At 59.1% G+C, this 27,751-nt stretch overlaps 1 protein-coding gene and 1 long non-coding RNA gene across 3 annotated transcripts; one reads left to right on the forward strand and one right to left on the reverse strand.

The window, feature by feature from the left end:
- Positions 1 to 243: 243 nt before the first annotated feature.
- LOC115603266 lies at positions 244 to 1,734 on the reverse strand. The gene is made up of 2 exons (XR_003989841.1): positions 1,535 to 1,734; positions 244 to 697 (listed from the first exon to the last, which is right to left on the reverse strand). It is a non-coding gene; the product is annotated as an uncharacterized LOC115603266 (long non-coding RNA).
- A 176-nt stretch (positions 1,735 to 1,910) lies between these two features.
- SIPA1L3 (signal induced proliferation associated 1 like 3) lies at positions 1,911 to 25,443 on the forward strand. 2 transcript variants are annotated; one of them, XM_030475022.1, is made up of 23 exons: positions 1,911 to 2,180; positions 2,653 to 2,692; positions 3,800 to 4,023; positions 6,242 to 7,713; positions 7,808 to 7,938; positions 8,037 to 8,225; positions 8,299 to 8,473; positions 8,554 to 8,657; positions 8,761 to 8,918; positions 9,090 to 9,666; positions 11,636 to 11,910; positions 14,645 to 14,845; positions 16,782 to 16,916; positions 17,038 to 17,126; positions 17,206 to 17,306; positions 17,386 to 17,687; positions 17,806 to 17,976; positions 19,144 to 19,336; positions 19,969 to 20,161; positions 21,995 to 22,114; positions 23,247 to 23,346; positions 23,469 to 23,550; positions 24,603 to 25,443. In XM_030475022.1, exons 4-23 carry the CDS (start codon positions 6,369 to 6,371, stop codon positions 24,750 to 24,752), a joined length of 4,791 nt encoding a protein of 1,596 aa, XP_030330882.1. In that variant the 5' UTR covers positions 1,911 to 2,180; positions 2,653 to 2,692; positions 3,800 to 4,023; positions 6,242 to 6,368; the 3' UTR covers positions 24,753 to 25,443. The 2 variants fall into 2 exon arrangements, with proteins under 2 accessions (XP_030330882.1, XP_030330883.1); XM_030475023.1 differs by having other exon boundaries at positions 19,174 to 19,336.
- Positions 25,444 to 27,751: the final 2,308 nt, after the last annotated feature.

Below are 27,751 nucleotides of genomic sequence, written 5' to 3' on the forward strand. Positions count from 1 at the left end.
AATGGGGGTTCCCTGCACCCCTCTCTCCCCCAACCAAATCCATCCTTTAGGTGCTACCGGGTCATTTCTCCCATTAATTCCCGGCTCCTCATGACCAATAACGGGATAAAATTGGGATAATCCCCAGGACGGGAGGAGGGGGCCCCCCCCATTATCCATCCCGCAGCGGGGTTGATCCCGGTTTAAGGCGCACTGAGAGGCCGCGCTTCCCCATTTCCCACTGATTTAACACAGATTTCCTTGGAAAAGGGGAAATACTATTTAATAAGCACCAGGATCGGGGCAAAACGGGAAGAAAACACCCCCAAAACCCACCCCAGATTGCCGGATTTCGGCCGGATTTTGCCCTCGGTGAAGCCCGAAGCGGCGCCGGCGCCACCGGGCAGCCCAGCGCCCGGCCCAGCCCAGGGTCCTCCGCATCCCAATTCCAAACTGGTTGAGCCGGGGAGGAGGCTCCGCTTGGGATTGGCGAGGAACAGGCAGGGCCAAGCGTCGTCATTAGGCGCGTTCCATAGGGTTGAACAGGGAAAGGAATTCCAGGGCGAGGGGCCGGGCTTGGGGCTTTGTTGATAGCCCGGGATTGGCTGGATCGGGATCGCCGAGACAACATTCCCCATGGACATGGGGGGGTGGATTTTGAGGCATTTCGCTCTCCAACGCCGCTGCTCTTCGCTGCCGGGATCCCGCCGATCCGGGGCTGGAAGAACATCGGGACACGGAGCTGCTTAAGGAATGGGGGAGTGGGGGAAGGAGGCGAACCCCGAGCAGTTCCCAGTTGCTTTTAGGGATTCCCAGTTACTCCCAGTTGTCCCCAAAAGGGTTCCCAGTTACCTCCAGTAGCCCCCAGGGATTCCCAATGGCTTTTGAGGGGTTCCCAGTTACTCCCAGTTGCCCCCAGAGGCTCTTGAGGGGTTCCCAGTTACACCCAGAGGCTCTTGAGGGGTTCCCAGTTACTCCCAGTTGCCCTCAAAGGGGTTCCCAGTAGCCCCCAGAGGCTCTTCAGGGGATCCCAGTTACTCCCAGTTGCCCCCAGAAGGGTTCTCAGTGTCCTTCAGGGATTCCCGGTTACCTCCAGCAGCCCCCAGGGACTCCCAATGGCTTTCGAGGGCTTCCCAGTTACCCCCAAAAGGGTTCTCCGATGCCTTTAGGGGTTCCCAGTTACCCCAGTAGCACCCAGAAGCTCTTGAGAGGTTCCCAGTTGCACCCAGAGGCTCTTGAGGGGACCCCAGTTACTCCCACTTGCCCCCAGAGGCTCTTAAGGGGTTCCCACTTACCCCCAGAAGGGATCTCAGTTGCCTTTACGGCTTCCCAGTTACCTCCAGTAGCTCGCAGGGACTCCTAAAGGCTCTTGAGGGGTTCCCACTTGCTCCCCAACGCTTCTGTGTTGCCCTGAGGGCTTCCCAGTAGCCCCCAGTCGCCTCCCCAAGGCTCTGGCATATTCCCAGTTCCCCTTCACGGACTCCCAGTCGCTCCCGGCGGCTCCCCAGTGGTCCCAGCCCTCCCCAGGGGACCCTCAGCAGCTCCCAGTACCTACCTGGGCAGGTTGCAGAGAGCATCCCAGGGACCCCAGAGAACCCCTAGAGCATCACAGAGACCCCCCAAGAGCATCCCAGGGACCAAAGTGGCTGGAAGCGGCCCCCATAGGGCTGAGCCCCCGCACACTCATCACACGCGCTCTTTACCCGCGGGAACCGCTCCCGTCCGCGCCCTTTATGCAAATGAGCGGCCAATCACACGCGAGCGTAGGCGGGACCCCGCCCACCCCTCCCGTATGCAAATAACATCCCCCTCCCGCCTCGCTGATTGGCGAAAAGCCCCGCCCCTCCCCTCGAAGCCCCGCCCCATCCTCCCGCGCCAGGCCCCGCCCTCCGCCGCCGCCGCCGCGCGCTGCCCTGCCGCGCCGCCGCCTCGCCGCCGCCCCCCGATTGGCCCGTGCGCTCGCGCCGCCGGGTGAGAGACACCCCCCCCACACCCCCCCCCGCTCCCTCAGTCCCCCCCTGAGGCTCGGGGGGGACGGACGGGGAACGGGGCGCCGCCGCCGCCGCCGCCGAGCTCCGATCGGGCCTGGGCCCCGGCACGGCCTTTTTGGGGCCTGGAGGGTAACGGGAGGTGTCCCCGGCCAACCTCCGGGTCCCCGCTTCCTTCTCCCGTGCGGGGCTGCCGGGAGTTGTAGTGCTGAGGTACGGCCCGAGGCCTAGGCCGTGGGGAGGCGGGACTACAACTCCCAGCGGCCCCCGGGATGGGGGGGGCCTCCCTCAGCCTTTGGGGGGGGCACCACTGGGCCTTTGGGGGGGGTACCACTGGGCCTTTGGGGGGGGTATTGGGGGCTATGGGGCGGGGAGAGGCCAAAGCGTTCATGAAGGGGCTTATGTTTGGGGGGGCTGCTGCACTTGGGGGGGCCTGTGGAGGCCTAAAGCTCCTTACTGGGGGGGGGGGGCAAAGATTGGGGTCCCCCCATCATCAGCCGCTTTGGGGGGCACTTTCTGCACCCTGTGGTGGGGCAATGGGGGGGGCACCGTGTTATCCCCCCCCCCAGCACCCATAACCACCCCCTTCATGTGGACGCCCCCCCCCCCCCCCAGAACCCCCCCATGAGGCTGTTTCCCAACTTTCCTGCTGTTTATGGATCTGTTCCCTCTTTTCCTCCCTCAGCTCTGGACCAAGAGGGGCTGCGGCAGCATCGCTCTGGCAGGTAAATCCTTTACCCCACTCCATGGGGATCTTGGGGGGGGGGGGAACAGAGGTTTTGGGGTTCCAAAGGCTGGGGGGGGACTCAAAGGCCTGGTTTGGGCTGGGAGGGACACGGGGGGTTTGGGCCAGGACTCGATGGGGATCATAAATTCAACCCTTTGTTAAGATGAAGCTTGGTCGTGGCTCCCAAATCCCCCTTTCCAAAGCATCCCAATGGGGTTCTGGCATTGAAACCCCCCAGAACTGCCCCAAATATCCCCAGAACTGCCCCAAATACCGCCAGAACTGCCCCAAAACCTCATTTCACCCTCCAAAAAAATCCCAGAACCCCCCCAAACCCTCATTTCTTCCCCAACCCCTCCCATTTCCCCTCCAAAACACCCAGAATTGCCCCAAAACCACACATTTTCCCCCCAAACTCCCCCATTTTTTCCACCAGAACCTCTGTTTTCCCCCAAACCTCCTCATTTCTGCCCCAAAACCCCCAGAACTGCTCTAAAACCCCCCATTCCCCCCCAAAAAACCCATTTCCCCCCCAAAAAGCCCCCAATTTTCCACCAAAATCCCCCATTTCCCCCCACAAATCCCCCATTTTCCCCCCAAAACACCCCATTCCCTCCCTAAAACCCCCATTTCCCCCCCAAAACACCCCATTCCCCCCCCCAAACCCCCCATTTCCCCCCGAGGGAGGAACACTCAGATTCCCAAAGGTGGGAATTCTTTGGCCTTGTTTTGGGCTCAAAATGGGCCTTTTTGGGCACGGGAAGGGCTTGTTTGGGGGGGGGCACCCATGAGCCGGGTATGGAGCTGGCAGCGCTTCCCGCTGCCTCCTGCACGTTGGGACTTGCCTTTTCCTTCCCTTTTATCCCAGTTTTCCTTGGCTCTTGGGTTATTTAGTGGGATTTAGGGGGGGGGGGTTGAGGCTATTTAACAACTTCCAGCCACACTCGTGGCCTTTTCCCTTCGGATTTTCTGGAGCAGCAATCCCAGCTCCATCCCGAATCCCAGTGGGGTTGAGGCCATCGAGGTGGTGCTTGGATGTGTCGGCATTCCATCGGGAGCAGGGTGATCCCACCGCATTAAACGCTTCCTCTCTTCCTCCTCCCAGGATTCCTCAAGCTTGGAGCTGGGAATGCCATAGGAGCCTCCTCTTCCTCCTCCTGCTCTTCATCCCGACACCCGGGCCTCACCCGGCTTCTTTGGACATCCACACGCAGGGATTTATCCCAAGGGAAGGGATACAACAAGCTCCCTCCTAATTCCTTTGGAATTAGCCAAGCTCATCCATAGACCTCATCTGCTATCCCAGAGATCCCGGCCTCGGGAATCCAGGCAAGTAGGAATTGGTCCCTATTCCCGACTATGTTTGTGCTGGAATAGTGCTAATTATCCCGTCTTCGTCAGATAACACCCGGATCAAGGTCCAGGTTGGGATGGATGCCGTCTTTTATTCCCGTTTTCCCTGTGGGATAATGAAGGGCGTCCTCATTGCCCACTAATGGGGATTATCGGGCTTTAATTACCCCCTAATTAAGGGCAGAATTCCCAACCTTTTCCTTTAATTGCTTCCTTAATTCCCCTTGCCTTTCCCTCGGGATGAGCATTGGGAAAACCGGGAATACCTCCCCCCCATCCCAAAAGGAGCCCGGGATGGTGCTTTATTCCCTGTGGGAAGCACTAAGGGAGGGAGGAGAAGCTCCTGGTGGATTGGGGGTGAGTTGGGATCAAGCTGGAAGCGGAAAGGCCCTTGGGGGGGGTTAAATCCCAGGTTTTAATGGGAATTAGGTGGGATAAAGCCGGGAAGGGGTTAAATCCCATCCCACATCCCAGAGCAAAGCCTGTGGTTAACCATTAAAACCAATCTGGTTATTCATTAGCAGGGAAAGGGTTGGGCCCTGCTCCTGCAAAGGCAGCAGGATTGGCCTCAACATTCCCAAGTTTGGGATCAACTGGAGGAGCGGGATCAGCTGCAGGAGCAGGATCCATCCCGGGGGGGGTGTTGAAGCCTTTTCCCTCATTTCTTATCCCAAATGACATCCCGGGGGGGTGATGGAGCATTGGGGGTGGTGCTCATCCCTCCACTGGGATCCCTTGGGATGGTTCGGGATCCATCGGTGCCGGAGCCCCCAGGATTCCCCTTAAATCCCTGCAATGGATCCTTTAGGGATCCTTCTGCTTCCCTTTGGCACATAGAGCCTGGAGAGGGGGAGGCTCTTCCCACCTTTCCTAGGGAATAGGATGGGATTCCCTCCTGGATGGATTCCTGCTGGATAACGGTGGCATTCCGTCACTTTTGGTCTTCCCAAACTTGATAGTGGAGGCTGGAAATGCCAAGTTGGGGGAGATTCCAGGAAGGAAAAGGGGGGGTATTCCCAAAACATGGAGCTTCTGCTGGGAGAGGTGAAACTGCTCCTGGTTTTCCTTCAAAAGTAGCTCCAAATCCATGAAAAAACCCGGGAAATGACAAGTTCTTCCATAAGTTGCCCTGAATCCTTCCCATTGGGATCATACAACATGGGAAGGGGGATCCCCTCATCCCTGGCTGCAGGTTTATGCTCCCGCATCCTGTGTTTTGGGAAGAGCATCCCGGGAATTCCATATCCTCGTGGGTACAAACCTCCTCCTGATGCTTCATCTCCACGTCCAAGACTCCCTGAGGAACCTCAACAGCTCCATCCCTATGTCCAGGACCCCCTGAGGAACCTCAAGAGCTTCATCCCTATGTCCAGGACCCCTTGAGGAACCTCAACAGCTCCATCCCTATGTCCAGGACCCCCTGAGGAACCTCAAGAGCTTCATCCCTATGTCCAGGACCCCCTGAGGAACCTCAACAGCTCCATCCCTACGTCCAGGATCCCCTGAGGAACCTCAACAAGCAGAACTCAATACATGGATGAAGGATCTGGAGCAGGATTGAAGGTGCCGTGACCAAGCTTTTGGTGACACCCACCTGGAAGAAGCTGCTGTTGAGGGGGCTGGATGGATGGGAGCATCAGATGATGCCCTTCATGAGACCCCCCTTGATGTCCTGGTGTCCCCACCATCGGGAGGACATGGAGATGATGGAGCAAAGCCATGAGGGTGCTGAGGGGCTGGAGACACTGAGAACATTGCTCAGCCTGGAGAAGAGAAAGCTCCATAGAGACCTCAGAGCAGCTCCCAGTGCCTAAAGGAGCTACAGGAGACCTGGAGCAGGGCCTTGGACACGGGATGGAGGGATGGGATGAGGAGATGATGGAAGAGCTGGATGGGACCTTGGGATGAAGCTGTTCCCCATGAGGGTGCTGGGACACTGGGATGGATGGAGAAGGTTTGGCTGCTCCATCCCTGGCAGTGCTCAAGGAGCAGCCTGCCCCATGGAAGGTGTCCCTGGGGGTTGGATCTGGATGATTCCAGCTCCTTCCCATCCCAACCCATCCCATGGCTCCATGATTCCAGTTGACACCCCCCCCGTTGGATTAGATGGACCTTTAATGGTCACTCCCAACCCAAACTGGTGACCCCCTCCCCTTCCACCCCCAACTAACCCTCTTCTCTGTCACCGCTGCAGGATGGCCCCTCAGGCGTGAGCGGCAGCACCATGCCCCGCGGCATTCCCAGCCCTCCCGGCATTCCCACCCGCGGGCTCCCGCCATGGCACCAGTGGCAATGAGTGGCTTCATCCCCGTCCCCGGACCATGAGCTCCCACCGCCCGCCGCGCCATGAGGACACCGACGGGTCCCCGCCGCCCTTCTGGGTGCCCAATGGCAACGTGGTGCCACCCCCAGCAGCGGCAGCAGCGCCGATGGTGGCACCTCCAGGGGGTGACCCCCCCCGCATGGTCCCTGTCCCCAAAATGGGGGTCCGCGCCCGCATCGCCGAGTGGCCCCCCAAGAGGGACCCCCCCAAGGAGCCGCCGCGGGAAGCGGCGGGAAGCCGGGATGCTCCTTGGAGCCGGACCGTGGCGCCCATCGGGCAGCAGCCCCTGGCGGGCGTTGCGGGCTTCAAAGCTCTTCAGCGCCTGGCGCGGCGGCGTTCCAAGGATGTGGAATTCCAAGAGGGATGGCCTCGATCCCCTGCCAAGGGTTTGGCACCGCTGCGGCACCGGAGCAGCAGTGAGGTGACGTTGAGTGAGTGTGATCCCGAGGAGCCGACGGAGCCCCGAGGAGCCAAGCTGGGAGGAGGAGGTGGGATATTCCGGGAATACGGCAGCACCTCCTCCATCGACATCCAGGGAATCTCGGAGCAAAGCTTCTTTGATATGCTCAATGAATTCCGCACCAAGAAGCCGGAGCGGCGGGCGGCGAGCCCGGAGCGTCTCGGAGAGGCCGGTTTTCCTGCGGGATCATACCCCGGGATCAAAGCTGAGGGCAGGAATGGAGCCCGGGATGAAGCGTTGACCCAAGCCAAGGAGAAACCGCGCCGGAGATATCCCAAAGGTGACGCCGGGGCCGAATCCATCTTCAGGAAGCTCCGGAGCGCCCGGAATGACGCGGAGCCGGAGGAGCCGCGGGCGCCGGAGCCGGGCAGGAGCTGGTGGTGCCAGAAGAGCTTTGCCCACTACGATGTCCAAAGCATCTTCTTCGACCTCAACGCCGTGGCCACCAACCGCGTGGTGGTGGCCCAACGCCGCAACACCACCACGGGCGCCTCGGCCGCCTCGGCCGCCCCGTCGGGAATGGGCTCGGATCCGGCCTTTTCCGGCACCGAGGATCCCAACTCCAAGGAGAACTTGGAGCATGACCTTGGGGACAACACCAGCAACGAGCTGCTCCTCAGTTGTCCTCATTTCCGCAACGAGATCGGCGGCGCTGGCGAGCGCAACGTCAGCTTCTCCAAAGCTTCCGGGGCTTCTCCGGTCATCCCGGTATCCGATGGGAGCTTCCCGGAGCCCATCCTTGATCTCCGGCCCACCAACGCTGGTATCTCGGTGCTGGAGGTGCCCAAGGAGCTGCAGAGGAACCCCAACCGCCTCAAGCACTACAGCGTGGAGCACGTGGACCTCGGCGCTCGCTACTACCGCGACCACTTCCATGGCAAAGGTGGGTGCTGGGGTGGGGGGTCAAGGGGGGTCCCAGCTCATCCCGATGCTCCTGATCCTCATTTTCTCCTCCATCCCTGTTTTTCTCCTGGTAGAGCACTCGAATTACTTCGGAGTGGATGAGAAGCTCGGCCCGGTGGCCGTCAGCATCAAGCGGGAGAAGCTGGAGGACCACAAGGACCACGGCCCCCAGTACCAGTACAGGATCATCTTCCGCACCAGTGAGGTACCACATCGTGCTGGGATACCCCAAACCCGGGATCGGGAAGCTGGATCCATCCCAGGTTATCCCGTTTTCATTGGTCTTTCCCCATCCTTTCCCAGCTCATCACCCTCCGTGGCTCCATCCTGGAAGATGCCACCCCCACCACCACCAAGCACGGCACGGTGCGGGGCCTCCCGTTGAAGGATGCTCTGGAATACGTCATTCCCGAGCTCAACATCCACTGCCTGCGCTTGGCCCTCAGCACCCCCAAGGTCACCGAGCAGCTCCTCAAGCTGGACGAGCAAGGGGTGAGTAGAGGTGGGAATGGGAGCTCCTGGAGCTGGTGGGATCCAACACGGGTTGACTCCGGCGTTCCCGCAGCTCTGCCGCAGGCACAAGGTGGGAATTCTCTACTGCAAAGCCGGGCAGAGCTCGGAGGAGGAGATGTACAACAACGAGGAGGCCGGTCCCCCCTTCGAGGAGTTCCTCATGCTCCTGGGGGAGAAGGTTTGTCTCAAGGCCTTCAGCAAGTACGCGGCTCAGCTGGACACCAAGAGTGAGTGACACGTGGTGGCACCATGGGGACACCAGGGATGCTGCCACCACCACTCACTTGTCCCTCTGCCTCCCTTGTAGCCGACTCCACCGGGACCCATTCCCTCTACACCACGTACCAGGATTATGAGATCATGTTCCATGTGTCCACCATGCTTCCCTACACTCCCAACAACAGGCAGCAGGTAACCCCCTCCGTCCCCAGCAGCACCTTCCTTGGGCTTCTCCCTCTTCTCCAAGCAGTTCGGGATCCATCCGTGTGGATTTGCACCTCTTTGTCTCTTCCAGCTGCTGAGGAAGAGGCACATCGGGAATGACATTGTCACCATCATCTTCCAAGAACCCGGAGCGTTGCCTTTCACCCCTCAGAACATCCGCTCCCACTTCCAGCATGTCTTCATCATTGTCCGAGCCCACAATCCCTGCACGGAGAACGTCTCTTACAGGTGAGCTTCCAGCTGGATCAGGCCACCACATCCCAAATTCCCCCTCTAGGAAGGGGAGACCTGGAGCTTCTCCCTTCGGAGCGGGCCAGAAGGGACCTAAATCCCAACCCTGAGCGGGATTCCATGGTTTTAGCCACCTTAACCACCGTCCCTTCTCCATCCCTTCCCAAGCGTGGCCGTCACCAGGTCCAAGGACGTCCCTTCCTTCGGTCCCCCCATTCCCAACGGCGTCACCTTCCGCAAATCCGACGTTTTCCGAGAGTTCCTCTTGGCCAAAGTGATCAACGCGGAGAACGCGGCTCACAAGTCGGACAAGTTCCACACCATGGCCACCAGGACCCGCCGGGAATACCTGAAGGACCTGGCCGAGAACTGGGTCACCAACACTCCCATCGACTCCACCGGCAAGTTCAACCTCATCTCTTTGGCTTCCAAGAAGAAGGAGAAGACCAAAGCCCGGGTTGGGGCCGAGCAGCACAGCGCCGGGGCCATCTCCTGGCGCGTCTCCGCGCTGGATTTCGCCCGTGGAGCCGAGATCTCGTGCGCTTTGGGCATCTCCAATGAGTTCGTGGTCCTCTTGGATCTGGGAGCCAAAGAGGTGGTCTTCAACTGCTTCTGCGGGGACGTCATCGGCTGGACGGCGGAGGCGGCCACCATCAAGATCTTCTATGGCCGAGGGGACCACATCTTCATCCGGGCCGGGGAGGGTGGTCCTGAGGACATCAAGGAGATCGTGCAGAGGTTGAAGGTGGGTCTCCAGGTGGAAAAGCACTTGCTGAGGTTGTGGAGGTGCTGCTTGGGTGAGGGGTGGTGGGGTTGGGCTGGGACAGGGGGAGGGCAGGTTGGATTTAAGGGAGTTCTTCCTGATGAGGGTGGTGGGACAATGGAATGGTGGGAAGTTCAGGTTGGATACAATGAAGTTCTTCCTTATGAGGGTGGTGGGACACTGGAATGGTGGGAAGTTCAGGTTGGATACAAGGAAGTTCTTCCTGATGAGGGTGGTGGGACACTGGAATGGTGGGAAGTTGGGTTGGATGTAAGGAAGCTCTTCCCTATGAGGGTGGTGGGACACTGGAATGGTGGGAAGTTCAGGTTGGATACAAGGAAGCTCTTCCCTGTGAGGGTGGTGGGACACTGGAATGGTGGGAAGTTCAGGTTGGATGTAAGGAAGCTCTTCCTGATGAGGGTGGTGGGACACGGGAATGGTGGGAAGTTCAGGTTGGATACAAGGAAGCTCTTCCTTAGGAGGGTGGTGGGACACTGGAATGGTGGGAAGTTGGGGTTGGATATAAGGAAGCTCTTCCCTGTGAGGGTGGTGGGACAATGGAATGGTGGGAAGTTGGGGTTGGATATAAGGAAGCTCTTCCCTGTGAGGGTGGTGGGACACGGGAATGGTGGGAAGTTGGGGTTGGATGTCAGGAAGCTCTTCCCTGTGAGGGTGGTGGGAAGTTCAGGTTGGATATAAGGAAGCTCTTCCTTATGAGGGTGGTGGGACACTGGAATGGTGGGAAGTTGGGGTTGGATGTAAGGAAGCTCTTCCTGATGAGGGTGGTGGGACACTGGAATGGTGGGAAGTTCAGGTTGGATGTAAGGAAGCTCTTCCTTATGAGGGTGGTGGGACACGGGAATGGTGGGAAGTTCAGGTTGGATACGCGGAAGCTCTTCCCTGTGAGGGTGGTGGGAAGTTCAGGTTGGATGTAAGGAAGCTCTTCCTTATGAGGGTGGTGGGACACTGGAATGGTGGGAAGTTGGGGTTGGATGTAAGGAAGCTCTTCCTTAGGAGGGTGGTGGGACACTGGAATGGTGGGAAGTTGGGGTTGGATGTAAGGAAGCTCTTCCCTGTGAGGGTGGTGGGACACTGGAATGGTGGGAAGTTCAGGTTGGATACAAGGAAGCTCTTCCTTATGAGGGTGGTGGGACACTGGAATGGTGGGAAGTTCAGGTTGGATACAAGGAAGCTCTTCCCTGTGAGGGTGGTGGGACACTGGAATGGTGGGAAGTTGGGGTTGGATACAAGGAAGCTCTTCCCTATGAGGGTGGTGGGACACTGGAATGGTGGGAAGTTCAGGCTGGATACAAGGAAGCTCTTCCCTGTGAGGGTGGTGGGACACTGGAATGGTGGGAAGTTCAGGTTGGATACAAGGAAGCTCTTCCTGATGAGGGTGGTGGGACACGGGAATGGTGGGAAGTTCAGGTTGGATACAAGGAAGCTCTTCCTGATGAGGGTGGTGGGACACGGGAATGGTGGGAAGTTCAGGTTGGATACAAGGAAGTTCTTCCTTAGGAGGGTGGTGGGACACTGGAATGGTGGGAAGTTGGGGTTGGATATAAGGAAGCTCTTCCCTGTGAAGGTGGTGGGACACTGGAATGGTGGGAAGTTGGGTTGGATACAAGGAAGCTCTTCCTGATGAGGGAGGTGGGACACTGGAATGGTGGGAAGTTGGGGTTGGATGTCAGGAAGCTCTTCCCTATGAGGGTGCTGGGACTGGGAATCACGTGCATGGAGACGTTTGGCTGCTCCATCCCTGGCCGTGCCCCAGCCCCACTTGGAGCACCCTCCTTTGTGGAAGGCGTCCCTGCCCATGGAACTGGATCATCTCCAGCTCCATCCCACCCCAGCCTAAACCTGGCGCCTGTTTCCTGATGGGATGCAGATCCAGGACCAGGATTTTAGGCCTCCAACCCACGTCCTGCCCCATCCTTCCCCCCTTCCCAAGGTGATGACGGACGGCTGCGACACGGTGGACATGACCCTCAGGAGGAACGGGCTGGGCCAGTTGGGCTTCCACGTCAAGTACGACGGGACGGTGGCCGAGGTGGAGGACTATGGCTTCGCCTGGCAGGCGGGGCTGCGGCAGGGCAGCCGCCTGGTGGAGATCTGCAAGGTGGCCGTGGTCACCCTCAACCACGACCAGATGATCGACCTGCTCCGCACCTCCGTCACCGTCAAGGTGGTCATCGTCCCACCCCACGAGGACGGGGCTCCTCGGAGGTAGGTGATGGTGGTGGTGGTGGAGACCGTGTCTCCCGGTTAGCTTGGTGGTGGTGGGACTCCATGGAGCATGTCTCCCAGTTAGGTTGGTGGTGGTGGTGGAGCCCCCATCTCCCAGTTAGGTTGGTGGTGATGGGTCTCCATGGAGCACGTCTCCCAGTTAGGTTGGTGGTGATGGGCCTCCATGGAGCCCATGTCTCCCAGTTAGGTTGGTGGTGGTGGGTCTCCATGGAGCCCATGTCTCCCAGTTAGGTTGGTGGTGATGGGCCTCCATGGAGCATGTCTCTCAGGTTGGTGGTGATGGGTCTCCATGGAGCACATCTCCCAGTTAGGTTGGTGGTGATGGGTCTCCATGGAGCACGTCTCCCAGTTAGGTTGGTGGTGATGGGCCTCCATGGAGCCCATGTCTCCCAGTTAGGTTGGTGGTGGTGGGTCTCCATGGAGCACATCTCCCAGTTAGGTTGGTGGTGGTGGGCCTCCATGGAGCACATCTCCCAGTTAGGTTGGTGGTGATGGGCCTCTATGGAGCACATCTCCCAGTTAGGTTGGTGGTGATGGGCCTCCATGGAGCCCGTGTCTCCCAGTTAGGTTGGTGGTGATGGGCCTCCATGGAGCCCATGTCTCCCAGTTAGGTTGGTGGTGGTGGTGGAGCCCACATCTCCCAGTTAGGTTGGTGGTGATGGGTCTCCATGGAGCACATCTCCCAGTTAGGTTGGTGGTGATGGGCCTCCATGGAGCCCATGTCTCCCAGTTAGGTTGGTGGTGATGGGATTCCATGGAGCCCATGCCTCCCAGTTAGGTTGGTGGTGGTGGGCCTCCATGGAGCACGTCTCCCAGTTAGTTTGGTGGTGGTGGGACTCCATGGAGCACGTCTCCCGGTTAGGTTGGTGGTGATGAGTCTCCATGGAGCACATCTCCCAGTTAGGTTGGTGGTGATGGGCCTCCATGGAGCACATCTCCCAGTTAGGTTGGTGGTGATGGGCCTCTATGGAGCACATCTCCCAGTTAGGTTGGTGGTGATGGGCCTCCATGGAGCCCATGTCTCCCAGTTAGGTTGGTGGTGGTGGGTCTCCATGGAGCACATCTCCCAGTTAGGTTGGTGGTGGTGGGCCTCCATGGAGCACATCTCCCATTTAGGTTGGTGGTGATGGGCCTCCATGGAGCCCATGTCTCCCAGTTAGGTTGGTGGTGATGGGCCTCCATGGAGCACATCTCCCAGTTAGGTTGGTGGTGGTGGTGGGTCTCCATGGAGCACATCTCCCAGTTAGGTTGGTGGTGATGGGCCTCCATGGAGCACATCTCCCAGTTAGGTTGGTGGTGATGGGCCTCCATGGAACCCATGCCTCCCAGTTAGGTTGGTGGTGGTGGGATTCCATGGAGCCCATGCCTCCCAGTTAGGTTGGTGGTGGTGGGCCTCCATGGAGCACGTCTCCCAGTTAGTTTGGTGGTGGTGGGACTCCATGGAGCACGTCTCCCGGTTAGGTTGGTGGTGATGAGTCTCCATGGAGCACATCTCCCAGTTAGGTTGGTGGTGATGGGCCTCCATGGAGCACATCTCCCAGTTAGGTTGGTGGTGATGGGCCTCTATGGAGCACATCTCCCAGTTAGGTTGGTGGTGATGGGCCTCCATGGAGCACATCTCCCAGTTAGGTTGGTGGTGGTGGGTCTCCATGGAGCACGTCTCCCAGTTAGGTTGGTGGTGATGGGTCTCCATGGAGCACGTCTCCCAGTTAGGTTGGTGGTGATGGGTCTCCATGGAGCACGTCTCCCAGCTGACACCAGCAGGAGAACACCCCCTTTGTGCTGGCCGTGCGGTGCCCAAAGGGTGTGCGGAGCCTTCCCGGTGGGATTCGGGGGGGGGGGTCCCAGTTTTCCAGTGCAGAGCTTGGGCTGGTCACCCCCACGTGCTGCTCACTGCTTATGGGGACTTCAAGAGCCCCAGGAAGGACGTTGCTGGGGGGGCTGAAGCTCTGCCCATGGCACTGCCTGCCCTTGGGTGCCCCATAAGCGCCGCTCCCTGCCCCATAAGTGCTGATCCCCGCGGCTTCATGCCCCATAAGGCTCAATTACCACTGGCCTTGTGCCCCATAAGCACCGCTCCCTGTGGCTTCCTGCCCCACAGGTGCCAATCCCTGGGGCTCCATGCCCCATAAGTGCTGATCCCCATGGCTCCGTGCCCATAGGGGCCGATCCCGGTGGCTTCATGCCCTATAAGGCTCAATCACCACCGGCCTCATGCCCCATAAGTGCTGATGCCTGTGGTTCCGTGCCCCATATGTGCTGATTGCCACCAGCTTCGTGCTCCATAAGCCCTGCTCCCTGTGGTTCCGTGCCCCATAGGTGCCAATCCCTGCGGCTTCGTGCCCCATAAGCACCAATCCTTGCAGCTTTGTGCCCCCTAAGTGCCAATCCCTGCGGCTTCGTGCCCCATAAGCACCAATCCTTGCAGCTTTGTGCCCCCTAAGTGCCAATCCCTGCGGCTTCGTGCCCCATAAGCACCAATCCTTGCAGCTTTGTGCCCCCTAAGTGCCAATCCCTGCGGCTTCGTGCCCCATAAGCACCAATCCTTGCAGCTTTGTGCCCCCTAAGTGCCAATCCCTGCGGCTTCGTGCCCCATAAGCACCAATCCTTGCAGCTTTGTGCCCCCTAAGTGCCAATCCCTGCGGCTTCGTGCCCCATAAGTGCCACTTGCCACCGGCTCCCTGCCCTCAGCCCCACTCGCTGTGCTTGGCAGGGGCTGGTCCGAGTGCGTGGCCCTGGGCAGCGCGGAGCCCAGGGAGGAGCCGGAGCGGGGGGGCTGCCCCACGCGCCCCCCGTACCGCAGCAGCGCCGCTTGGCAATGGAGCTCCTCGGCCTCCCACAGCACCAGCCTCGGCCCCACGGCGCCCCACGGCCGCCCCGGCAAGCAGGCGGTGCTGCCGCCCCACGGCAAGAGGTGAGTGACCACAACACCCCCACCGTGACGCCAGCACCGTGACACCCCCACCGTGACACCCCCACCATGGCACCCCCACTGTGACACCCCCACCATGGCACCAGCACCATGGCATCCCCACCATGGCACCATCACCATGACACCCCCATGATGGCACACCCACCATGACACCAGCACCATGACACCCCCACTGTGACACCCCCACCATGGCACCAGCACCATGGCACCCCCACCATGGCACCATCACCGTGACACCCCCACCATGACTCCATCACCGTGACTCCATCACCGTAACACCAGCACCATGACATTCCCACCATGACACCATCGCCATGGCACCAGTACCATGACACCCCCGCCATGACTCCATTACCATGGCACCCCCACCATGACACCATCGCCATGACTCCAGCACCATGGCGCCAGCACCGTGACACCCCCACTGTGACACCATCATCATCACACCACCACCGTGACACCCCCACCGTGACACCATCACCATGGCACCCCCACCATGACACCAGCACCATGACACCCCCACTGTGACACCATCACCGTCACACCACCACCATGACACCCCCGCCATGACACCCCCACCACGACGCCATCACCATGACTCCACCACCATGACACCAACACCATGACACCCCCACCGTGACACCACCACCATGACTCCACCACCATGACACCAACACCATGGCACCCGCACCATGACACCATCACCATGACACCATCACCGTGACTCCACCACCATGACACCAACACCATGGCACCCGCACCATGACACCATCACCATGACACCATCACCGTGACTCCACCACCGTGACACCAACACCATGGCACCCGCACCATGACACCATCACCATGACACCATCACCATGACTTCACCACCATGACACCAACACCATGACACCCCCACCGTGACACCATCACCATGACTCCACCACCATGACACCAACACCATGGCACCCGCACCATGACACCATCACCATGACACCATCACCGTGACTCCACCACCATGACACCAACACCATGGCACCCGCACCATGACACCATCACCATGACACCATCACCGTGACTCCACCACCGTGACACCAACACCATGGCACCCGCACCATGACACCATCACCATGACACCATCACCATGACTCCACCACCATGACACCAACACCATGGCACCCGCACCACGACACCATCACCACGACACCATCACCATGACTCCACCACCATGACACCCCCACTGTGACACCCCCACCGTGACACCCCCACCACACCACCCCCACCACAACACCCCCACCATGCCACCCCCACCACAACACCCCCACCACGACACCCCCACCACAACACCCTCACCACGGCAATACCACGGCAAGAGGTGAGTAACCACACCCCCACCATGACACCATCACCACCAACCCTTCACAGAGTCACAGAATGGTTTGGGTTGGAAAGGACCTGCAGATCAGCCAGTTCCACCCCCCTGCCGTGGGCACGGGGATGATGAGGGGCTGGAGCATCTCCCATGGGGAGACACGCTGGGAATGTTGGGGCTGGAGAAGCTGCCTGGAGACCTCAGAGCAGCTTCCAGTGCGTGAAGGGGGCTACAAGGATGCTGGGGGGGGACCTTCAACAGGGATTGGAGTGGTAGGACATGGGGTGATGGGTTCAAACTGAAACAGGGGAAGTTCAGGTTGGATCTAAGGAAGTTCTTCCCTTGAGGGTGGTGGGACACTGGGATGGGTTGAGTGGAGCAGGTTTGGCCGCCCCATCCCCGGCAGCGTTCAAGGCCAGGTTGGACGAGGCTTGGAGCAACCTTGTCCGGTGTGAGGTGTCCCTGCTCATTGCAAGGGCTTGCGACTGGATGGTGTTAAGGTCCTCTCCACCCCAACCCATTCTGTGCTTCCCTGCCTTTTCCCACATGGATCCATGGAGCCAGGCCGCTGAGCTTCCCAGAGACACCCCATCCCTCCTCTTCCTCCCCATCGGAGCGGCCGCAGCCGTACCGGCAGCCATCGGGCAGCTTCTCCGCACCGGGCAGCACCTTCACCCGCTATAAACCATCCCCAGAGAGGTGGGTGACACCGTGGGGACCCCCCGCTGTGTCCCACAGGGGTGGGTGACACCGTGGGGACCCCATGAGGGGGGGTTTGGCACCGTTTTGGGGGGGGGGTTTAACCCCCTTTTCATCCCAGGTTTGTGGCATCATCGGAGCCACCCGACGGTGACTCCTCATCGGGGGGGCTCAGCAGCCACGAGAGCACCATGGAGCGGCACAACCCGGGTACGGTGACCCCGGTGTCCCCCCCCCGCGGCCGCAGTGGCCTCTCTGGTGCCACCAACCCAACGGGGACTCATTGCAGAGCCCGTCTGGCACGTCCCAGCGCAGCCCCGCTTGCCAGCAGGCAGGAGAAGCAGCAAACAGGAGGCGGCCGGGATGGATTCTCCCAAGCGACATTCCAAGGTGGGGCGCTGGGATGATCCCATCGCATCCCAGTGGGGCGTAGGGAACGCCGAGGTGATGCTTTGGGGGTGTCCCATAGGGTGATGCGCCGTACTCCAGCCACTCCAGCACCACCACGCTCTCCAGCACCACCTCCAGCGACGAGCGCTGGTTCGACATTCCCGATCCCAACGATGGCGCCGAATTCCCGGATCCTTTCCCCAAAGGCGGCTCCAACGACAGCGGCATCGACACCCCCAAACCCCCCCGCCCGCTATCCCAGAGGGAGAAGGGCCCCAAACCCATAGTGGCACCGGGGGATGATGCCACCACCACCAAGAGGGACCCGTCGCCCCCCAGCACAAGCTACAGGCACAAAGCAGGGACCCCCCCGCAGCCCAGGTGAGCCCCCCCCCCACAATAGGGGTGTCCCCCCCATATTGGGCCACCCCATCTTTATGGGGAGGGGGGATACCCACATCCTCATCCTCACCCTGAGTCTCCATCCTCTTCCTCATAGCTCCAACCCGCGGATGGGGTATCCCGGCTATAGCACCCCCTCAACTGAAGCCCCCCGGGGGGGGGCCCAGCTCTCGGCTTCCATCCCCAAATCCTTCTTTTCCAAGCAGCCGGTCAGGAATAAACAGGCCACGGGCTGGAAAAGGGCTGAGGAGAAGCCTGAGCCCCAAAAGTGGGTGCTGGGGGGGGGGCAGGGCTCCTAAAAGTGGGTGCTGGGGGGGGGCAGGGTGCCAAAAGTAGGTGCTGGGGGGGGTAGGACCACAAAAGGAGGTGATGGGGTGATGATGTTGGGTGATGATGAGGATGATGATGTTGGATTGATGATGTTGGGGTGATGTTGGGGTTCAGGGGGGTCCCACCTCCATGTCTGTGTCCCCCCCCCATGGTCCCAGGCGGGTGGAGGCCTGTTGAGGTGATGGGATCATGATGTTGGGGATGATGATGATGGGATGATGATGTTGGGGTGATGATGGGGTGATGATGATGGGATGATGATGGTGTTGGGGTGATGATGGGGATGATGATGTTGTGTTGATGGTGTTGGGGTGATGATGGGGATGATGATGTTGGGTTGATGATGTTGGGGTGATGATGGGGATGATGATGTTGGGTTGATGATGTTGGGGTGATGATGGGGATGATGATGGTGGGATGATGATGGTTTTGGGATGATGATGGGGATGATGATGATGGGATGATGGTGTTGGGGTGATATTGGGGATGGTGATGTTGGGGTGATGCTGGGGTGATGATGATGGGGTGATGATGATGGGATGATGGTGTTGGGGTGATGATGGGGATGATAATGTTGGGTTGGTGATGTTGGGGATGATGATGTTGGGATGATGATGTTGGGTTGATGATGTTGGGGTGATGTTGGGGTTGATGATGGGATGATGATGTTGGGGTGATGTTGGGGATGGTGATATTGGGGATGGTGATATTGGGATGATGATGTTGGGTTGATGATGTTGGGGTGATGTTGGGGTTGATGGGATGATGATGTTGGGGTGATGTTGGGGATGGTGATATTGGGGATGGTGATATTGGGGATGATGATGTTGGGGTGATGATGGGGTGATGATGTTGGGTTGATGATGTTGGGGTGATATTGGGGTTGATGATGGGATGATGATGTTGGGTGATACTGGGGATGATGATGTTGGGTTGATGATGTTGGGGTGATGTTGGGGTTGATGATGGGGATGATGATGTTGGGTTGATGATGTTGGGGTGATGTTGGGGTTGATGATGGGATGATGATGTTGGGGTGATGTTGGGGATGGTGATATTGGGGATGATGATGTTGGGGTGATGATGGAGTGATGTTGGGGTCCAGGGGGGCTCCCATCTCCATGTCCCCCCCCAGGCACGTGGAGGCCACCCCCAAGAACGTCTTTGGGCAGCCCCGGCTCCGCGCGTCGCTGCGGGACCTGCGCTCCCCCCGCAGGAGCTACAAGTCCACCATCGAGGATGACCTCAAGAAGCTCATCATCATGGACACCACCAGCCCGGAGCCGGAGCGCGCCCCGGTGAGCCGGGAATGCCATGGCCAGTGGGGCTCCAAACGTGACCGGGGGGGGCAACCATGATCAGTGGGGCTCCAAACATGACTGGGGGGGGTTCAACCATGATCATTGGGGCTCCAAACATGACTTGGGGGGCGAACCATGGCCAATGGGGCTCCAAACACAACTGGAGGGGTTCCAAACATGACCGGGGGGGTCCAACCATGATCAGTGGGGCTCCAAACATGACCTGGGGGGGTGAACCATGATCAATGGGGCTCCAAACATGACTGGGGGAGGTTCAACCATGACCAGGGATGGTCCAACCATGACCAGGGGGGTTCCAACCATGATCAGTGGGGCTTCAAACATGACTTGGGGTGGCGAACCATGACCAATGGGGCTCCAAACACAACTGGAGGGGTTCAGCCATGACCAGGGGGGTCCAACCATGATCAGTGGGGCTCCAAATATGACTGGGGGGGGTTCAACCATGACCAGAGGAGGTCCAATCATGACTGGAGGGGGTCCAACCCTGACCAATGGGGCTCCAAACACAACTGGGGGAGGTTCATCCATGACCAATGGGGGTCCAACCAAGACCAATGGGGCTTCAACCACAGCGAGGGGGTCACCCCACCTCTTATCCCCCCCAGACCCCCCCCAAGGGGCTGCAGAGGACCCTGTCAGATGAAAGCCTCTGTGGTGGGCGCCGGGACCCCGGTTACACCAGTGGGAGCCCAGTGCTGGAGCCCGAGGGTGGCTTTGGCAGCACGTACCCCTCCAGCACCCTGCCCAACCGGCGCCAGCACCCAGCCACCACCAACGGGGGCCTCCATGACAAGAAGGGTGAGTGCTGTGGAGCCATGGGATGGGTTGGGATGGGAAGGAGCTGGAATCATCCAGATCCAACCCCCAGGGACAGCTTCCATGGGGCAGGCTGCTCCTTGAGCACTGCCAGGGATGGAGCAGCCAAACCTTCTCCATCCATCGCAGTGTCCCAGCACCCTCATGGGGAAGAGCTTCATCCCAAGGTCCCATCCAGCTCTTCCATCATCTCCTCATCCCATCCCTCCATCCCGTGTCCAAGGCCCCGCTCCAGGTCTCCTGATGTTGGGGAGCCCAGAGCTGGCCCCAGTGCTCCAGCAGGGTCCCCCCCTTGGCCCTGCTGCTCCCATGGGACACAGTGGGGAGCTCCCATAGGACAATGGGGAGCTCCCATAGGGCACAATGGGGAGCATCCATAGGACACAGTGGGGAGCTCCCATAGGACAATGGGAAGCTCCCATAGGACACAGTGGGGAGCTCCCATAGGACACAGTGGGGAGCTCCCATAGGGCACAATGGGGAGCTCCCATAGGGCATAATGGGGAGCATCCATAGGACACAGTGGGGAGCATCCATAGGGCACAGTGGGGAGCTCCCGTAGGACACAATGGGGAGCATCCATAGGACACAGTGGGGAGCATCCATAGGACACAGTGGGGAGCTCCCATAGGACACAAGGAGCTCCCATAGGACACAAAGGGGCTGTTGGTGGCTCCCGTTGACCTTCTCCTCCCCCAACATCCCAAATCCTTCTCCTCGGGGCTGCTCCATCCCTTCTCCTTGGCCTTGGAATTGCCCCAGGAGCAGGAGCTGGTTGAGCTCCATGAGCTGCTCCAGGTGGGATGGATTCCCAAGGACGTGCTGGGGGTCCATCCCTTGAGTGTCCTCATTGGTTCTTCCATGGTCATGGAATGCTGGATGTTCCGGTTGGGGCTCCATGAACCACTCCTGGGCTTGGAAGCCCCTTTCCAAAGGGAATGTGGGCTTTGGATTCACCAATGGAGCCAGGAAGCTCCTTGTCTCCGGGTGCTATGGGATGGCCTCAGCTTCCCAAGAGCGATCCCAAAGCTGCTGTCTCACACCCCACGTTCCAATCGTTATCCCTAAGGATTATCCCAAGGGTCCCTGTTGCTGTTGCTGTGTCCAGTTTTGGGGTGGTTTTGGGCTACTGGGGTTGGTTTTGGGGTGGTTTTGGGGTGCTGAGCTTGGTTTTGGGGTGGTTTTGGAGTGATTTTGGGGTACTGGGGTCAGTTTCGGGGTGCTGAGGTCGGTTTAAGGGTGGTTTTGGGGTGCTTTGATGTGGTTTTGGTGTGGTTTTGGGGTACTGGGGTCAGTTTTGGGGTGTCCGGGTCAGTTTTGGGGTGGTTTGGGGTGGTTTTGGGCTTCTGGGGTCAGTTTTGGGGTAGTTTTGGGGTGTTTTGGGGTGGTTTTGGGGTAGTTTGGGGTGATTTGGGGTAGTTTGGGGGTGTTTTGGGGTAGTTTTGGGGTAGTTTTGGGATGGTTTTGGGGTGTTTTGGGGTAGTTTTGGGGTGTTTTGGGGTGTTTTGGGGTAGTTTTGGGGTGTTTTGGGGTGGTTTGGGGTGTTTTGGGGTAGTTTTGGGGTGTTTTGGGTTGATTTGGGGTAGTTTTGGGGTGTTTTGGGGTAGTTTTGGGGTGCTTTGGGGTGGTTTTGGGGTGGTTTGGGGTAGTTTTGGGGTGGTTTGGGGTGTTTTGGGGTGTTTTGGAGTGATTTGGGGTAGTTTTGGGGTGATTTGGGGTGTTTTGGGGTGATTTGGGATGGTTTTGGGGTGATTTGGGGTGATTTGGGGTGTTTTGGGGTGATTTGGGGTGCCGATGGTCCCGGTGTCCCTGCAGGGGCCATCTCGGCCTCGGAGCTGTCCCTGCGCCGGGTGGATCCCGGGATGATGCCGCTGCCGGACACGGCCGCGGGGCTGGAATGGGCCAGTCTGGTCAATGCAGCCAAGGCCTATGAAGGTACCCCCAAAAACAGCCCCCCCCAACTGCACCCTCACCACGGCGTTGGGTTGGGGGGGTTTGGGTGGTTTTGGGGTGCTGAGGTCAGGTTTGGGGGGGGTTTGGGGTGGTTTTGGGGCACTATGTTGGGTTTGGGGTGGGTTTGGGTGGGTTTGGGGTGGTTTGGGGGTGCTGTGTTGCTTTTGGGGTGGTTTTGGGTGTTTTGGGGTGGTTTTGGGGTGTTTTGAGGTGGTTGGGGGTCTTTTTGAGGTGGTTTTGGGGTGGTTTTGGGCTGGGGTGTTTTGAGGTGGTTTGGGGGTGTTTTGGGGTGGGTTCAGGCTGTTTTGGGGTGGTTTCGGGGTGTTTTGGGATGTTTTTGGGGTGTTTTGGGGTGGTTTTGGGCTGTTTTGGGGTGGTTTTGGGGTGTTTTGGGGTGGTTTTGGGGTGGTTTTGGGCTGGGGTGTTTTGAGGTGGTTTGGGGGTGTTTTGGGGTGGGTTCAGGCTGTTTTGGGGTGGTTTTGGGGTGTTTTGGGATGTTTTTGGGGTGTTTTGGGGTGGTTTTGGGCTGTTTTGGGGTGGTTTTGGGGTGTTTTGAGGTGGTTTTGGGGTGGTTTTGGGCTGGGGTGGTTTGAGGTGGTTTGGGGGTGTTTTGGGGTGGTTTTGGGGTGTTGGGGTGGTTTTGGGGTGTTTTGGGATGTTTGTGGGCTGTTTTGGGGTGGTTTTGGGGTGGTTTTGGGCTGGGGTGGTTTGAGGTGGTTTGGGGGTGTTTTGGGGTGGTTTTGGGGTGTTTTGGGGTGGTTTTGGGGTGTTTTGGGCTGTTTTGGGGTGGTTTTGGGGTGTTTTGGGATGTTTGTGGGCTGTTTTGGGGTGGTTTTGGGGTGTTTTGGGGTGGTTTTGGGGTGTTTTGGGGTGTTTTGGGGTGGTTTTGGGGTGTTTTGGGATGTTTGTGGGCTGTTTTGGGGTGTTTTGGGGCTGTTTTGGGGTGGGTTTGGGGTGGGTTTGGGATGTTTGTGGGCTGTTTTGGGGTGGTTTTGGGGTGTTTTGGGATGTTTGTGGGCTGTTTTGGGGTGGTTTTGGGGTGTTTTGGGATGGTTTTGGGGTGGTTTTGGCTGTTTTGGGGTGGTTTTGGGGTGCTAACGTGCCGCCCCCCCAGTGCAAAGGGCCGTGTCCCTGTTCTCCCTCACGGAGCCGGTGCTGAGCCCCGACCCCCCCCCACCCCCCGAGAGGCCGCGGGGGGGCGCCCCCCCCATCAGGTACAGAGACCCCCCCCCGAGCCCTGTTGTGTGTGTGTCCCCCCCCTTGTATGTGGGTCTGGGACCCCCCCATATGGGGACACCCCGGGGGCCCCCCCACATCGCCCTGTGCCCCCCCACAGCCCCCCCTCAGCCTTGGACCTCCCCGAGAAGGTGTCGCAGCTCGAGGCCATGTTGAAGCAGCTCCACAGCGACCTCCAGAAGGTACCTTTTGGGGAGGTTTGGGGGGGGGGTTTGGGGGGTTTCGGGGTCCGACCATGTGCCCCCCCCAGGAGAAGCAGGACAAGGTAGTTTTGGGGCTGTTTTGAGCTGTTTTGGAGGTGCTTTTGGGGTGGTTTTGGGTGTTTTGGGCTCTCACCATGTGCCCCCACAGGAGAAGCAGGACAAGGTGGTTTTGGACTGGTTTGGGGCTGTTTTGGGGCTGGTTTTGGGCTGTTTTGGGCTCTCACTGTGTCCCCCCCCCAGGAGAAGCAGGACAAGGTGGTTTTGGGGCTGTTTTGGGGCTGTTTTGGGCTGTTTTGGGCTCACCCTGTCCCCCCCCCATAGGAGAAGCAGGACAAGGTGGTTTTGGGGCTGGTTTTGGGGCTGTTTTGGGCTCACCCTGTCCCCCCCCATAGGAGAAGCAGGACAAGGTGGTTTGGGGCTGGTTTTGGGGCTGTTTTGGGCTCACCCTGTCCCCCCCCATAGGAGAAGCAGGACAAGGTGGTTTTGGGGCTGTTTTGGGCTGTTTTGGGCTCTCACTGTCCGTCCCCCCCATAGGAGAAGCAGGACAAGGTGGTTTGGGGCTGTTTTGGGGCTGTTTTGGGCTGTTTTGGGCTCTCACTGTCCCCCCATAGGAGAAGCAGGACAAGGTGGTTTTGGGCTGTTTTGGGGCTGTTTTGGGCTGGTTTGGGGTGTGACCGTGTCCCCCCCCATAGGAGAAGCAGGACAAGGTGGTTTTGGGGCTGTTTTGGGCTGTTTTGGGCTCTCACTGTCCGTCCCCCCCCCAGGAGAAGCAGGACAAGGTGGTTTTGGGCTGTTTTGGGGCTGTTTTGGGCTGGTTTGGGGTGTGACCGTGTCCCCCCCCCCAGGAGAAGCAGGACAAGGTGGTTTGGGGCTGGTTTTGGGGGGTTTTGGGGCTGTTTTGGGCTGTTTTGGGCTCTCACTGTCCATCCCCCCCCCAGGAGAAGCAGGACAAGGTGGTTTGGGGCTGGTTTTGGGGGGTTTTGGGGCTGTTTTGGGCTGTTTTGGGCTCTCACTGTCCGTCCCCCCCCCAGGAGAAGCAGGACAAGGTGGTGCTCCAGGCGGAGGTGGCCAACCTGCGGCACAACAACCGGCGCCTGCAGCAGGAGTCGCACTCGGCCGCGCGGCAGCTCCGCCGCTTCGCCCGCATCTTCTCCGGCACCGTGGACAAGGAGGAGCTGTGACCCCCCCGGACAATGGCATTCCATAGGGAACGCTGGGATTCCATCTGGGGATGCTGCCATTCCATAGGGAACGCTGCCATGCCATGGGGAACGCTGGGATTCCATACGGGAACGCTGCGGTTCCATAGGGGACTCCAGGGATCTCGCATCTTCTCCGGCACCGTGGACAAGGAGGAGCTGTGACCCACCCCGGGACAATGGCATTCCATAGGGAACGCTGCCATTCCATAGGGAATGCTGGCATTCCATAGAGAGACACTGAGATTCCATCTGGGGATGCTGCCATTCCATTGAGAGACACTGGGATTCCATACGGGAACGCTGCGGTTCCATAGGGGACTCCAGGGATCTTGCATCTTCTCTGGCACCATGGACAAGGAGGAGCTGTGACCCAGCCCTTGGAATGCTGGAATTCCATAGGGAATGCTGCCATTCCATAGGGAATGCTGGAATTCCATAGGGAGACACTGGGATTCCATAGGGCACGCTGCCATTCCATAGGGAACGCTGGGATTCCATACGGGAACACTGCAGTTCCATAGGGGACTCCAGGGATCTCGCATCTTCTCCAGCACCGTGGACAACGAGGAGCTGTGACCCTCCCATAGGACACTGGGGACCCCCCCTTGGGACACCGGGATTCCATAGGGAACGCTGCGATTCCATAGGGAGACACTGGGATTCCATAGGGAATGCTGCCATTCCATAGGGAGACACTGGGATGCCATAAGGGATACTAGGGATCTCCAGTGCCTGAAGTGGATGGAGCAGCAGGAGATGCCTCATGGGACTCATGTATGGGGTGCTGTGTCCTCCTATGGACCCCCATATGGGGCTGAGGGGGTCTATATGGGACCAAGGGTATCCCTATGGGGTTAGGAGCATTCCTATGGAGCTAGCAGCATCCATATATGACATGGGGCTTCCATACGGGACCACCAGCACCCATATAGGGCTGAGGGCCTCTATGTGGGGCTGAGAGGCTCTGTATGGCCCTACGAGCAGCATCCATATCAGACCAAGGGCCTCCATATGGGACCACAAGCATCCATATGGGATTGAGGGCCTCTATATGGGGCTGAAGGGCTCTATATGGGGCTAGGAGCATCCATATGGGGCTAGGAGCATCCATATATGACATGGGACTTCCATACGGGACCACAAGCACCCAGCTAGGGCTTGGAGCTGGGGGCCTCCATATGTAGCTATGGGCCTCTATATGGGGCTGGGGACCTCCACATAGGACCAAGGGCCTCTATATGGGACTGTGAGCTCCCATATATGACATGGGGCCTCCAGGCGGGACCACGAGCATCTATATTGGACTGAGGGCTTCCATATGGGGCCGTGAGCTTCCATATGGGGCCATGGGCTTCCATATACAACCAGGGGCCTCTGTATGGGACCAAAGGCCTCTCTATGGGACCATATGTGCATCTGTATGGCACTGAGGACCTTCCCTATAGGGCCGAGGCCCTCCATATGGGCATCCATATGGGGCTGAGAGCCTCTCTATGGGGCTGAGGACCAGCCCTATGGGGCCACAAACCTCCACAGGGGACTGAGAGGATCCATCTCTATGGGGCTGGGGGCTTCCCTATAGGGCTGAGCCTTTCCCTATGGGGTTCAGGCCTTCCCTATAGGGCTGAGCATTCCCTATGGGGCTGAGGCCTCCTTATGGGGCTGAGGCCTCCCTATGGGGCTGAGCCTTCCCCTATGGGGTTCAGGCTTCCCTATAGGGCTCAGGCCTTCCCTATGGGGCTGAGGCCTCCCTATGGGGCTGAGCCTTCCCCTATGGGGTTCAGGCTTCCCTATAGGGCTCAGGCCTTCCCTATGGGGCTGAGCCTTCCCTATGGGGCTGAGGCTTCCCTATAGGGCTCAGGCCTTCCCTATGGGGCTGAGCCTTCCCTGTGGGGCTGAGGCTTCTCTATAGGGTTCAGGCCTTCCCTATGGGGCTGAGGCTTCCCTATAGGGCTTTCCCCCCATACATCCCCTTTGCCCCCCCCATACATCCCCTTTGCCCCCCCCATATCCCTGGGGAGGGGGGGGGGACGGGACGATACCATTCAAGGCAATAAGGGGGTGCGGGAGCCCCCCCCCAGCCCCTCATTTGGGGGCCAAATCCTTAATAATAATAATTAATAATATGCTAATTAATAATTAGGCTCTTCCAGCACTTTCTCCCCCCCCCCCTAAATTATTTCCTAGTGGAAACCAATGGGTTTAACCCCCCCCCCTCGACCCCCCCTTTATAAATCACTATATTTGTATAAATGGCGCCTTTCCAACCCCAAATCTTGCCTTTTTCTACCCATTTTCTCCACGGGGGGGGGAGGGGCCTCACTGTGACCCCCCCATTGGGCCCCCCCCAAATCATTCCCCCCCCCCAATTGTGTATATTATTTTATACGTCCCCATGATCTTATTTAATCCCCCCCCCCCCCCGTTTTGATGCTGATGGGAATAAAACTGCTGCCCCCCCACCCCCCCCCGCTCCCTCTAGTGGTTTGTTCCATAAGGGAGGGGTAGAAAAGGGGGGTCGAGACCATTGTGAGGTGCGGGGGGGGGGTGTCCAAGCCATTTGGGGTGCTGCGGGCCCAGTTTGGGGTGCTGGGGGGGGTGTCCCCTATTTTAGGGTACTGGGTGCCCCCATTTTGGGGTGCTGGGGGGTATCCCCCCATTTTAGGGTGCTGGGGTCCCATTTTGAGTTGCTGGGGTCCCAGTTTAGGGTGCTGGGGGGGGAGTCCGCCCCATTTTGGGGTGCTGGGATCCCAGTTTAGGGTGCTGGGTTTCCATTTTGGGGTGCTGGGGTCCCATTTTGGGGTGCTGGGGTGGGTGTTCCCCCCATTTTGGGGTTCTGGGGTCCCAATTTGGGGTGCAGGGATGGGTGTCCGCCCCATTTTGGGGTTCTGAGGGGTGTGTCCCCGTTTTAGGGTACTGGGTGCCCAGTTTAGGGTGCTGGGTTGGGGTGTCCGCCTCATTTTGAGGTGCTGGGGTCC

Source organism: Strigops habroptila, unplaced genomic scaffold (assembly GCF_004027225.2).
Source record: "Strigops habroptila isolate Jane unplaced genomic scaffold, bStrHab1.2.pri NW_022045628.1_ctg1, whole genome shotgun sequence".
NCBI classification, from domain to species: domain Eukaryota; kingdom Metazoa; phylum Chordata; class Aves; order Psittaciformes; family Psittacidae; genus Strigops; species Strigops habroptila.

What these genes read in the sequence shown, in the direction of transcription:
- SIPA1L3 (XM_030475022.1), top strand. Translation starts at nt 6,369, where the DNA reads ATGAGCTCCCACCGCCCGCCGCGCCATGAGGACACCGACGGGTCCCCG. An exon ending in CTCCCAACAACAGGCAGCAG is followed by an intron (nt 8,658 to 8,760) that starts GTAACCCCCTCC and finishes TGTCTCTTCCAG; the next exon opens with CTGCTGAGGAAGAGGCACAT. An exon ending in GGGGGCGCCCCCCCCATCAG is followed by an intron (nt 23,347 to 23,468) that starts GTACAGAGACCC and finishes GCCCCCCCACAG; the next exon opens with CCCCCCCTCAGCCTTGGACC.